Below are 14,014 nucleotides of genomic sequence, written 5' to 3'. Positions count from 1 at the left end.
AATTCAGATTTTCATTTGCAATAGACTCAACATTACCATCTTTGCCAACACCATCTCATCAATGCTTTTGTTGGGCTTTTTTTTTTTTTTGTCAAACAGGTTAACTATTAGCGATTAGGCGATAGCCACATTGCTGTAACGGCTAGAGGCCATGGCTAATGATGAAACTATGACATTAATGTGGGAGCTTGGCAGCGAACATTATCCGTCATGCCTATCTGTAATGTTAACAGACAGTGTTGATTTAACAGCATCACACAATTATTTATATCTGAAAAGTGTTTCAGTTTTCTCCCAGTGCTATTGCAAATGTAGTTGAGTATTTATATCAAGTCTAAAATCGTGTTCTGTAGATAATTTTGAAACTCCATCATAACAATCACACATCAGCTGTAGATTATTTTCTGTAGATTATGTAGATTATTTTGTAGAATATCTTTGCACACACACACACACACACACACACACACACATACACACAGATTAGAATGTCTTAGAGTGACCAAACTCAGTAAAGCAATTCAGATCCACTGCATTTCAGATGGCACACAAAACAACGTAAATGTCTGTTCGAGGATGTGGTGTATGTGTCTAAATTTAAACCGGCTGGGTTCTGTGCGATTATAAATGATCTCCCGCTGTCTGCCTGACACCATCTGTGGAATGTTCCAGAATAGCTCCCAAAGTGAGAAAAGTTAATGTGGTTAATGCCCAAGATTTTAGGGCCACGATCTGCATCGGTCTCCACCATGAAACCAGGGCTTTTCTTTCCGGTGATTAACAGTGGGTCCCAGTATTATAAACTAATTACAGTTAAAAAGCCTTTTGCTTTAAATGCAGCACAATGATCACCACGGGTGTCAAACATCAGGTTTTTTATTCAGAGGGGTGTATCAACACTGCCGACGCTTGTAAATGCTTGAGTTCAGTGTTGTAAAAGGATCAGCCGTACTCTACACCAAATGTCTTATTTCCATACAAGATCCCATTTTTCATCCTTCTCCATGCTCCATTAACTTCCCCTGTAGAACTGAAAGGACAGGAACTCCTGGTGTAAAGGACTTCACTCAAATCCCATAATAAAAATATTCGTTTGGTATTGCTGTGTGATATATGTATGTGTGACCACTTTATTATTTCCCCCCTAAGTTATGGACAGGGTGTACATTATCTGGCCAGAGCCAAAGCAATGCTGCAGACCAGATATGGTTCACGTGGTGTTCTCAAGGTGGTGATGGGACGTCGGTGCTGGTAGGAGTGGACCAGTGTCACTGCGGCATAGAAATGTGCTCCCCCACCCAAACAGATCAACACAGCTGCTATTTACATTTTTACATTTACAGCATTTATCAGACGCCTTTATCCAGAGCTGCTGTCTTGTGGTGTGAAACCAACCACTGATAAAGGGGCAGGAGATGCTGAGAAGCAAAGTAAAAATATGAATACGTATACAAAATGACTATGCACATACATTACATCTGTTATTATATTTTCCATACAGTAGTGCTACATGTAAATAATAATATGACAAATTTCACTTTAAAATACTACATTCTGACAATTGCTTTATAAATGTTGTATTGCTTTTTGTGGGGGACGTGTTAAAGTCAATTAAAATATAGTTGTCAGGATTGCCTGCAGCTGGGCTCCACACCGGAACTCAATCCTGACGCCCCATAAATGCCGGAAGTTTCCGCCCGTTCGGGGTCGCTGGCATTTTCGTGAACTCTATGCACGAACTTGACCTTGTTTAGTGTTATGTGTTTTGAGTTCTGGCAATCGCCACACGCCTACGGGTTTGTTTATGTTCTTTATTTAAGTTTAAATCGTTTTCGGCCACCGCGCCAGTCTTTATTTGTATTTCTTTGTTTGTTAATAAAAACCCCTTCCCAGTATGTCAGACCTCTGCGCTTCCTTCCCCCGTAAGTCCGTAGTCGTGACAGAATGCCAGCGACCCACCCAAAAGCGCAGAGGTGGAAAGCAGAGGAGAAGAAACGCCGCGAAGGACGCAGCCCGGCGCGGCGAACGCGGACGGCAGGGGAGAGACGCGCCGCCCGTTCTGGTGGAGCTTTTTCTCCCCGAGAAGCCGTGGTACGCGGCGCCGCGTGATGACGTCACCCCCGGGAAACTCCGCGAAACCCGGAAGCGACAACGTCGGCGGGTGAGTGGGCGGAGCGAGGACGTTGGCGTCGGCAGCAGCGAGGAAGTGACGTGGGCAGCGAGCGCAGAAGATGCGACCCCCACAATCTTCGCCATGTCGAGCCAAGAACTCTGCGCTCTGCTGGCAAGGCTCCCCGTGGACTGGGACGACACGGACGACGACGAGAGCACGGGAGACGAGAGTTGGGCTCCGCCCATCGCGCCAGTCTGCGATCGTCGCAAGGTCCGTGGGGACCCACGTCACTTCCAGGGGGGTGAGAAGCGGCAACAACGGCGGCGTTCCTCCAGCGAGGAGGTGGGCAGCCTCCAGCCCGAATGGCCAGAGTACTGCCCATGGGAGCTTATCGCGCCATGGGTCCAGGATGTCCGCAGGGTGGACGACCCTTGGAGTCACCGGTGGGAGGACACGGATGACGAAAGCGATGATGACGTGGATTTTCGGTGGGTGGTCGGTGCCGGGATGGCTCCGCCCAGCGTGCGCGTCCGAGATCATCGCGGCGTCCATGATGACCCATGTGACTTCCGGGGGTACGAGGTTGACACGGACGACGACCAGGATGACGCCGTTTGGGCAGTCGGTGCCGGGATGGCTCCGCCCATCGCGCCCATCCAGGATCGTCACGAGGTCCGTGGAGACCCACGTCCCTCCCAGCAGTGTGAGGAAAGCTGGTGGAAGAGGGCGACGGGAGGTCGCCAGCCAGCAACTGCGCTGCCGGGACTGCCTCGCAGGGAATCCTCCATTCCTGCTCCAGTCGCCGACCCGCCTTCCCTCTGCCCGGACGTTCCCCAGCGAAATGGCAGCGCAGCACCAGCGCCCACACCTGCTGGAGAAGACGTCCACCCCCCTCCACACCACACACCTACCGCCATCTCCAGCGACGTGCCCAGCCCCGTGTGGGACAGCCCAATTGTCCCGGGACCCTTCAGTGGGGCAGCAGACACTGATAAGACCACCACCATCCTATCGTGTCTGCTTGGGTCAGCATGGGGCTGGAGCGCAGCCCTCTGGCAGCAGGGAGAGACAGACAGCAGTTTTCGGGACTTCCAGCAGAGACTGAGGGCGGAGTTTGATCGGCCAGAGCCTGAGCCAGGGATCGAACTCTGCCCCTCCACCACATCCAGCGCCAGTCAGGATCCGGGGCAAGAAGACCAAGCACTGGCGGGCGACGAGAAGGTCGCGCCTCCCGAGATCCTGGCTGTGCCCCCTGAGGAGGTCCCGGAGTGCTCAGAGAGGGAGCCAGACGACCCTCTCTTCTGTCTGTCTCTATCTGTGTGTGTGTGCGTGGCATATGTGTCCGTATGTCGCCCCCACTTCCCCTCTTTGTGTCCACCAGATGGTGACCCAGCAACAGAGCCGAACCCCAGGGAGGGAGTTCCCAACCTGACTGCACCGGTCCAAGGCGAGGTGGACGAGCCCCAAGGTACCCCTAAGTCCAGCCGGGGGGGGTGCTCCCCCAAAGAAATTTTTGGGGGGGTGCAGTTCGGGTTGGAGACTCCTCCTGAGGGGAGGGGAGGTGGGGAAGCGATGGAGCTGGGTCCTCCGGTAGCCAGTGAGGAGGGCGGGCCAGGCATGGGCCTGCGTCTGCCTCCAGAGGGGTGGAGCGCCATAGAGCCCCCGGGTAGGCATGAGGACCCAGCTGGGACAGACAGGAAGAGGGCCTGCTTGTCCCAACGGACGCAGAAGGGGCTAGCCGGATGGTCTGGCAATGCCCCCCCCTTGGCACCAGGGCCGTGCAGCGAGAGGGGCTGCATAGTCCCAGAAGGCACCAGCCTGGGGTGCCTGGAACAATCGCCGGAGGCTCTGGGACAATCTCCCTGCGCGGTGCAGGGGGTGACACAAGACGTGTCAGAGGGGACGTGTGGAGACAGGGCCCACACGTACCCAGATGGATCGGCCCTGATTATTGTGTGCAGGTACGGGAGTCCGGGGCCGCCATGCGGGACCACGCCGGGGAGCCAGGCCGAGGGTCCGGGGCCGCCATGCGGGACCACGCCGGGGAGCCAGGCCGAGGGTCCATCTTTATTTGTGCCGCCATGCGGGACCACGCCGGGGAGCCAGGCCGAGGGTCCGGGGCCGCCAAGCGGGACCACGCCGGGGAGCCAGGCCGAGGGTCCGGGGCCGCCAAGCGGGACCACGCCGGGGAGCCAGGCCGAGGGTCCGGGGCCGCCAAGCGGGACCACGCCGGGGAGCCAGGCCGAGGGTCCGGGGCCGCCACGCCTGACCACGCCGGGGAGCCAGCCCGAGGCACCGGGGCCGCCACGCCTGACCACGCCGGGGAGCCAGCCCGAGGCACCGGGGCCGCCACGCCTGACCACGCGGGGAGCCAGCCCGAGGGACCGGGGCCGCCACGCCTGACCACGCCGGGGAGCCAGCCCGAGGGACCGGGGCCGCCACGCCTGACCACGCCGGGGAGCCAGCCCGAGGGACCGGGGCCGCCACGCCTGACCACGCCGGGGAGCCAGCCCGAGGGACCGGGGCCGCCACGCCTGACCACGCCGGGGAGCCAGCCCGAGGGACCGGGTCCTCCAAGGGGAGGATACAGCAGGGCAGGAGCCCTGTGGTTGCCGCCGTCCGCCCCGCCGCCTCCACTGATGGTACTGTTGGGGCTCCGAGGACGTAGCCCTTGGAGGGGGGGCTCTGTCAGGATTGCCTGCAGCTGGGCTCCACACCGGAACTCAATCCTGACGCCCCATAAATGCCGGAAGTTTCCGCCCGTTCGGGGTCGCTGGCATTTTCGTGAACTCTATGCACGAACTTGACCTTGTTTAGTGTTATGTGTTTTGAGTTCTGGCAATCGCCACACGCCTACGGGTTTGTTTATGTTCTTTATTTAAGTTTAAATCGTTTTCGGCCACCGCGCCAGTCTTTATTTGTATTTCTTTGTTTGTTAATAAAAACCCCTTCCCAGTATGTCAGACCTCTGCGCTTCCTTCCCCCGTAAGTCCGTAGTCGTGACAATAGTGTGATTATGGGCATATTTAGAAATATTTACATATACACAGCAAAATTGCCAGTGTTAAATTAACACTGCACAATGTTTATATAATCCACACCAAAATCAGTATTTAACATTTTCAGTGTAAAGTCTGTAAACCCAGTCTGTACACTTGGTTCTCTGGGTTCTTGGGTTTATATTAAGATATGGACCACAACCCATATATTATATGGACCACCACCCATATTGGCTTGTTACCTGGGAAGGGGCGGAGTAACTGTCATTAAACACCGAGTAGTGTCAGTTTTACAGCCTTTACACTGAAAGTGTTAAATTTAACAGTGACTGTGGTGTGGATTATCTAAACACTGTGCAGTGTTAATTTAACACTGGCAATTTTGCTGTGTACGTTTTAGTCCCAAGAGCTATTCTGAAATAGTTCAGGAAGGAACTATCTAAAAGTATAAAACACAAATAATAATGATTAAAACGTGAACGTGACAATAATGTTCATGTTGATCACTGCAGAGTTTCTAAAAGAACTGGGTGTCGGTCTCTTCCAACGCTGTAAACTAATGAATGATCTCCTACAAGCAAAAGTCTACAAATGAAGAGCCAAATTGCATTCCTGCACCGAGAACAATAGGAGAACAGAGTCTCTTTATCTTGACACATAATGTCATTGTTTCATGGGAATAAGGAAAATCGGCAATAAACTGTTAAGCTAAATCAATATTTGGTGTTAGGTTAACAAAATTGCTGGCAGTTAAGTTAAACAGGGGCTTTGCATTGATGTCCAGGACTTTTGCACAGCGCTGTGCGTCTAAAACGGCGACCTCAGAAGTGCGGCCCGGATCTGCACGTCGGTTCGTAATAACCTGAGTGATGAGTCAGCGCCGCCGCTGTCAGCCCTGACGGAGAGTACCTGCAGAAATCTGTGGGATTAGGGCCCAGGCCGGGGGCCGCGCTCAGCTCTAGCGCGCCCCCCCAGGGTGCTGAGGCCAATAAAGGCGGCTATTGATTGTGTGAGCAAGGTTCTGCAGGAAGAAGAGTTTAACCCGCACATAAATTATGAGCGCGGTGGTGGGGCGCGAGGTATGCGTGAGTGTGTGCGTGATGTGTATTTTTCTCTCTTCCCTCCCTCGTTTTTTCTCTCTTTCCGGTCCCAGGGGTGTGTCTCTGTCTGTGGTGGCGGTAGTCTCAGCCTGCATGCACTGGGCTACTGCTGCTGCCAATACTGCAGAGTCCCCCCTCTCTCTCTCTCTCTCTCTCTCTCTCTCTTTTTACCCTTTTCTGAACACTGGAAGAGACAGAGATGTGGTCGCTTGCACAGTTTCTTTCTGTTCATTTTCATCAACACGCTCCTCTGACTCTCTAACTCTCCCTCGTCTAGCCTGATTTCTGAGCTGGAAGAGACAAGGGGTGTAGACTCTCTCTCTCTCTCTCTCTCTCTCTGTTGTGCTCCATCTATCTTATTTTTCTCCTTCTGTTATCCTCACCAACCCAAATACACAGTTTAAAGAATACTGGCGTACAGAAAGGCACACAATCCAATCTAGACACTGATACTACAAACACACACCTTGTGACACACCACACACACACACGCACACTGGTAACAAGTACACACAAATGACCGAAAATGTCTCTCTCTCTTTTCTACAGACACATACAATCCCAGTATCAAACACGGTCACACCAAATAAAATTTGGCAGTGCACAAATGCATATGCACACACACACACAATCAATTCACACACTTAACTCCTGGCAGGTCAGCAACACACTCATGCGTAGGTTAAATCAAACACTCTCACACACACACGCCGCAGCCTCCACGAAACGCCGCCGCATCAGCAACACTCTCGCCCTCGCTCCCTCCCTGTCTGTCTCCCCTCCTCTTCATTTTCTCCCTTCTCCCTCCCTCCGTCCCTCCCTTCCTCGCCCTCTCTCTCTCTCTCTCTCCACCTTTCTCTCCACCTCTCTCTCCCTCCCTCGCTCCCTCTCTCCGGCAGCCCCTCCGTCTCTCAGTGTGGGAATGCAGCGGACGCTGGGCAGCCGCGGCGTTGTGGAGAATTCTGCTGCAGCGACGGATGGCCGGGAGACGTCCGCGCAGAGACGGGCAGACGGAGGGATCTGAGGGGAGGGGGCCGCGAGCGTGAAGAGCGAGGGAGACGGGAGATAAGGGGGAAAAGAAGGGAAGAAGGGATCCCGACAACAACAAAAAAAAAACTACTATCTATCCATCCGTCCGTCCTTCTATCCTACCCCGCAACAAGCCTCAGCCCCCGGCAGACGCTCTGGGGAGATTACAGCGTCGACAGCGCAGCTGGACCCAGCTGGGTGAACGGGATACTGCGGAGAAGAGGGGGAGAGGTGGCAGGAATGAAGGAGACTGAATTGGGCTCGAAGCTCAGCCTTGGTTACCAACGAGCAGCCTGAACGTCTGTGGAGCACCCCTCCTTCCTGCTCACCCCCACCCTTTGGGAAGCAAAGAGCCGCTGTTAACTGCAGCAGCTGCTGGTGTGAGTGTGTGTGTGTGTGTGTGTGTGTGTGTGTGTGTGTCGGAGGAGCTGCTGGGCTGCTGTCCGCGGATCTGCAGAGGGCTTATGGAGCCAAGCGGTCGTCCGGCATGTTCCGTCACAGAGAAGGATTTACGGCATCGTCTCGTCTGACACGCAGCCATACCCGGGATCGATACCCCCCTACGTCTTCGACGTCCTCTCCTCCTCCTCCTCCTCTTCTTTCTCCCCTTCTTCTTCTCCTCCGTCCCGTTTTTTCCTTTCTTCTGTTTTTCTGTGGGTTTCTTGGGATTTACAGGAACAACTCTGTGGACGCTCCGCTGAAGAAGCACATCTCGGTTTTGCCTGAGTCCCCAAACCCTTAAGCCCTTCTCATTCATCTGCTTACCGCTGACTGTGTGTGTGTGTGTGTGTGTGTGTGTGTGTGTGTGTGTGTGTGTGTGTGTGTGTGTGTGTGAAAGTAAGTGTGTGCATGTCATGTGTGAGTGTCTTTTTAATAATTGCATGTGTGTTTTAAAACTACATTTGGTTTATGCATGAGCTGGTGCGCTCGAACTGGAGCCGGTTAATTGGGATGTCTGCCTCTGGTTTGGTGTGTGGGTGAGTGTGTGTGAGTTGAGCTCAGAATATTGATGAAGATGCCCGGCCCCGGCTCTCTATCCCCTTCCCCTCGCCCCTTGGCGCGCCCGTCTTGGTGTTTGTCTGTGGGCTGCAGGGCATAAGCCGTGTCCTGGCTTTCCAGGTTGGTAGCGGGAGAATGAGTGATCGGCCGGGAGCTTTGCTGGGTGCCAACCCAAACACCACCACCTCCATGGCCACCCTGACCCTGGAAGAGCCTGGGGGTGACCAGGCCTCTCCAAGGGCAGCTGGGGCCCTTCGCTGCGGCCCCTGTGCCCTGTGGCCCCGCCAGCAGACGTGGCTTTGTGTTGTGCCCCTGCTGATGGGGTTTGTTGGGCTGGGCCTCAGCCTCATGCTGCTGAAGTGGATTGTGGTGGGCTCGGTCCAGGACTATGTACCCACCGATCTGGTGGACGCCAAGGGCATTGGTCAGGACCCCATCTTTCTGTCCAAGCCAAGTACCCTACCCAAGGGGCTGGACACTACCACCACCACAACCGCCATCGACACTGCCGCCACGGGTGCCAACGCAGGCACCAGTTCATCCAGCCGAGCTGCAGATGGCACGGGACAGAGGACTCGATCGGGGTCACCCATCAACCACACCTCCACCGAAAGAGGAGGAGGTCAAGGCTCTGAGGGGTCTGGAGTTAACCGGGCACCCCACCTCCACAACCAGATTGGTTCTCGGGTGCCAGGTCTGAGTCCAGGATCTGCCAGCACCACCATGACCACCACAACCACCATTGTCACTGCTAGCACCTCCGCCCGTACCTCCAGACCGTCCGCTGCTAAGGAACCCACACCCAAGAGCACCACAGTGCGACGTGGCAACGGAGGGAACGGGAGCAGACAAAATTCTCCACCCCTGTCATCCACCACCCAGCCACCTGCCACCATCTCCACCCTCCCAGCGTCAGCGAAGCCCACGCAACGCTGGACCCATGGCCGCTCCTCCAAAGGCCCTTCGAGTCGACCCACCCGCCCCCACCATCGCTTCAGAACATGTAAGTCCCGGTTTCGGGTGTGTGCTGTCTGTCATCTACGTGAGTGTGCGTCTCTGAGAAGTTCGTCCACAATGGTTTATTGAGACAGCTCCTGGACAGCGTCGGCGCCTGTTGTTTCCATGCTTACGGACGAAACCCCGCCCCCTTCCCCCAGCCCCTCCCTCACAGTCCTGCAGAGCTGCTCTCTTGATGTCCGTAATGGCTTCTGCTGTTACATGTTCATTAGCAGAGAACAATAATTATCCAGTGTGGGATTCTCCTCCTTTATCTCGGACTCCAGGATTAGGGGATAAAGATCAACCCCCTTCGTGACGTGCGTGTGTCTCTGCCGTTGGTTTCTTCACGTCGAGCACCATTAGCCCAGTTTTTTTTCTTCTGAACTCCATAGTGCTGATGAAGCAGCCCGAACTTGAGCTGTTTTTTCCTTTGAATAGGAAGAGGCTTTTGTGCTTATGAAAGCAGACCCGAGTCGGCTGCCAGCGGGTGGCATGGGGTTGGGGAGGGCCAGTGAGGTGTGGGGAGGAGAGGAGTGGAGAAATGGTGACTCGAGCCCCTCCTACCCATCCCTGCTGTCAGTAGGAGGAGGTATCAGGTCACTGGGGAAGAGATTCCATTTAGATAAGTAAAGATAGTGCAGGTAGACCAGGTAGGAAGTACAGGGCTGCAGTCAAAGTGGTGAAGGGGGCTGGAGACAGGGGGAGAGATTGATCCAGAAACAAGGCATTTTGTGAAAAGTCGGATATGGGTGTGGTGTGGTATGCTGGAGTTCATGTCTTTGGGAGATTGAGATGTTTGTGATTCTGGCAGAATTTCAGTTTCTAGCAGAAAATGAACTGATTTCATTATCTGTAAACATTATGGGATAGTTTCCCGTTCATGGATAACACCTAGTCCTAGAATTTGAAGATCTGTTTTACCCTAGGACTGGGCTTAATCCATGAACAGGAAACTGACCACCTGAACTGTCTAACTAAACAAAATGTTTACATGATGTACATGTATTATGAGGTTGGTAATACATGTACATCATGTACTCAGCATGGGCACATATAAGGTGGCAGCGAGTTGGTAAGTTGTATTTTGAAATCTTGGAATCACGATTTTTGTCTCGGTTTGTGTCATTACAGCCATATTAATAATGAAAAAAATATCCTCCTCATTTGCTCACAGCACAGTGAGTAATGAATACCAGCTAGGTGGTATCCCCGCAAAAATAATTCTATTAATTCTGTGTCTGTATCAATTATGGAACTCAGAGTTGGATTGGCATATTGAGCAGAGGACGTCCTTCCAGAATTGTATTTTAATCTCTGCCTGTTTGCGAATGGATTGCGAGTAACACGTTATCTAAATCCTTAACCCTTTATGATGCACTTGACTGAATCTGTGTCCTGGGGCTACATTTCCTGCTGACACTCCATCTCCCTTTCGCGCTGAATGCCGTGCTGTTTGACGTTTACGATGAGAATTTATAAATTGCATGTTCACGATAGCGGCGTGAGTTGTGCAAAGGAGCATGTGTTCCGCATAGGCGTGCATGATGCATCATCCTGAGCCACATTTTTTAAATTTTCTCTCTCCATTCGCCTTTCCTTTTTTTAAAGCTAATAGATTTTAGCTCCAGGTTTGGAGTGGCCCAAGGCCAGATGATGATTAATGGAGATTAGAAAGGATGGGGGAGCAACGGGCCGCAAGATGTGGATCTCATAATCCCAGGCTTCCTTCATTCATTCATGCCTCTGCACTTCCCAGAGGGCTGATGACTGAAGTGGCAAAGTGGCTGTAGCATTCACTGGAGGTCTTGGTGTGACCTATGACCAGGTCAATGGCTTTTGCTTTGAATTACTTTTCAATTGGACTGGTGACCATTGGGCCGTTGATCGCCAAAGAGATGGGACCAAAATGAGTGGATGTCTGTCCTCTGTGCTAATGTCCAGAGACAGCCAGGTTTTTTTGAGTTATGACATTATCGATTCCAACGACAAACTCCAGGCCCAGCAGACGGATGTGAGAAAAACAAAAGAAAGGGAGGAGAGCATTTCAGATGAGACTGGGCTGTGCCGTATTCTGTAACATAATGCATCAGTGTAATAGAATAGCCAGCGCTGCTGAGAGTGTGCTGTGAGCTTGGGGCTGATGAAATGAGTGGTGTTGTGCAGCCAGAGGCACATTCATCTTCCCCGGGCTAAGTGATGTGCTGTTTAGGTGGGATTTGTATGGTAATGCCCTCTGAGTGGCTGGTGTGCTGCTCAGGGGAGCCGCTATTGGATCAAAGCAACGCTAACATAATTTTAATATCACTCGCGGACACATCCCAGAGCTCAAAACTAAACCCGTGGAGATGTGCATTAACATCCCCATTGGTGCTGACCGGCAACACACACACACACGCACACACACAGTCCAAAGGAAGATGTGCAGTCATCCATTATGGTCTGGAAGTGCAATATGAGCAGCACTTCAGGCCGTTCTTTCTCTCTCTCTCTTTCTCACTGTGACTTGGCTTTTGCCCCCCTCTCCTTTTTCCTCTTGGTTTTCTACCTTCTATCTTTTACCTCTGCTCAGTAATGTTCCTATAAAAAGTTGAACAAAATTGAAGAGCTATTTAGTGGTGATATGTGATAAAAAGAATCACGTCCTCCTCCAACCAGACATTTAGAACGTCATATGGCCTTTTTTTCGAAATAACTGAAATACCACCACTTTACTGACTTTACTGGCCGTGTCATCATGGTGCTGTATTTTACCTCCATTGGTGATGCATTCTGTCTTGTAAAAGAACCCTGAGTGGACAGTTCCAAAACCAATTCCCATACAACAGTGAAGAGCAGTCCATCTTCTCAGTTCGCTTCTCTTTTTCTCATTCAAATCATTATGCTTTCTATGCAGTCTTGCTAATATACATGAAACAGCACGAGCAAACACCATTAGCATTAGTATTACATTAATACAATAAATGAATAAACAAAAGATGCAATTGCAGTGAGGGCAGTTATTCACTGTGCCTCCAGCTACACATTGTTGTGATGAATTTTGCAGCGACGGCTAGTTTATCTTTCTAAAACAAATTACATTTTGTCCCATTTATTGTTATAGTTTATTGATCAGCATATTTCTGTGGTCATGCATCTCAATCTCACAATCATCACTGTCAGGGACCTTGGCAGTGCAGGAAAGGACACATTCACACGACAACAAAAACAGGGTTTACAGGGTTTACAGGGTTTACGTACAAAATACAAAATAGCATGAAAAGACATCACACGTGGAAACAAGACGTTAAAGATAAGGACACGACACAACCAGGATACATTTATACTAACTCTTACAGCTGCCAATCAGGACAATCAGAGACACATGACGGAGCAACATGAAATCCTGGTCTGGAGTGTCGGCTTCTCTCTCCAACTCCCCTCACAAATAATGATGTCATACATATTGAGGGTGGAGGTGGTGGTGGGGGGGTGTTCTGTGTTGCAAATGGTTTTAAGTTTAACGGAAGACGTGGGCGGGGTTTCAGGATGGTCAGTGATGTTAACATGATGATGGGGGTGTTCTGTGTTGCAAATGGTTTTAAGTTGAACAGGAGACGTGGGCGTGGTTTCAGGATGGTCGGTGATGTTAACATGATGATGAAAGCTGGGCTGGTTTAGTCGTGTTTTTCTCTCCCCCACCCTCTGCCCTCCCAGGGTGACCGTTTCCTCTCGCATCTCACATATTGTGCGTCTGCGTGCAGCGTACCTGTGTGCTTCTATACGGTGGCGTGCTGTGTGTGTTGGTGCAGGAACAAAAGGGAGGCGTGTCAGGGGTGGTGAGACGCCTCGTCTGAAAGCACTGCTGGCCATGAGTCCGTTTTCAGTGCGGGGAGACAGACAGACATAGCGAGAGAGGTGGGGTGGGAGGGGCGCTGTGTTTCAGGTAAATCATTATGATTCTGTCCACGCTGCCTCCTCACTATAAAACGCAGTGGGTGCCATGCCGGAGGAACACTGGCAGGTACGAGGTGGGAGAGCAGCAAGGGGAGCGCGGGATAAAAGGAAACAGAAGACCCCACAGTGCTGCAATTATGGGTAGAACAGAGGACGTTAGAAAAACAGAACATGTTTCTTCGCATAACCTAATAAATACAAAAGAAGGTCTGGGGAGCGCTTAATACGGCCGACATGGAAAGACACTCTCTCTCAAGTACACTTTTAAAATCCCTTCAGCCAAATGCATCCACTACATTTACCACAGCGGTTATGACAGGTGTGTGTGTGTGTGTGTGCGATGTGCTGAGCTGATGGAAAAAGTACATTAAAGTTTGCAGCGGAGGAAAACCTGGACGACATCATGACATGTTAGCACTACACACACAGATGCACACAGACAGCACACACATGGGGAGGATTAAAAAGGCAGAAATCCAGTTAGCGTTCTCCTCCAGGGAGGTCAGACTCAGGTTTCACTGTAGGGTCATGGCTACAGCGGAGTTCGGAAGAAGTACACAAGCTGTTGACTTGAGTTAAAGTACAGCTGCACAAGGTACATTTTACTCCAGTATAAGTAAAAGTCCTCCCTTTAAAATACCACTTGAGTAAAAGTACAAACACAAATTGCCTTCAAATGTGTTACCAAAGGTAAAAGTACAGTGATTTTTTTTTTTTGATCTACTGTTCTATAATAAATTTACTAAGAAAGCTCATGCGTACTTATCAAATTTTAGGTGAAAAGACTGTAACTCAACAATCTTTTAGCAGAATGTTCTTTATTTGTCTAATGTTCATTTAAG

General features: G+C 51.5%; 1 protein-coding gene across 2 annotated transcripts in view; it reads left to right on the top strand.

Moving 5' to 3' along the window:
- The first annotated feature begins 6,940 nt into the window (after positions 1 to 6,940).
- Positions 6,941 to 14,014, top strand: part of nrg3b (neuregulin 3b) — a 144,344-nt gene continuing 137,270 nt past the window's right edge. For both annotated transcript variants that reach the window (XM_028989530.1, XM_028989529.1), the window contains exon 1: positions 6,941 to 9,243. In XM_028989530.1, the coding sequence (XP_028845363.1) occupies positions 8,376 to 9,243 (868 nt within the window). In that variant the 5' untranslated portion in view covers positions 6,941 to 8,375. The remainder of the gene's footprint in view (positions 9,244 to 14,014) is intronic.

Source organism: Denticeps clupeoides, chromosome 8, assembly GCF_900700375.1.
Source record: "Denticeps clupeoides chromosome 8, fDenClu1.1, whole genome shotgun sequence".
Taxonomy (NCBI): Eukaryota; Metazoa; Chordata; class Actinopteri; order Clupeiformes; family Denticipitidae; genus Denticeps; species Denticeps clupeoides.
The sequence above is the reverse complement of the archived record's forward strand: the minus strand, read 5'-3'. Positions and strand labels throughout refer to the sequence as shown.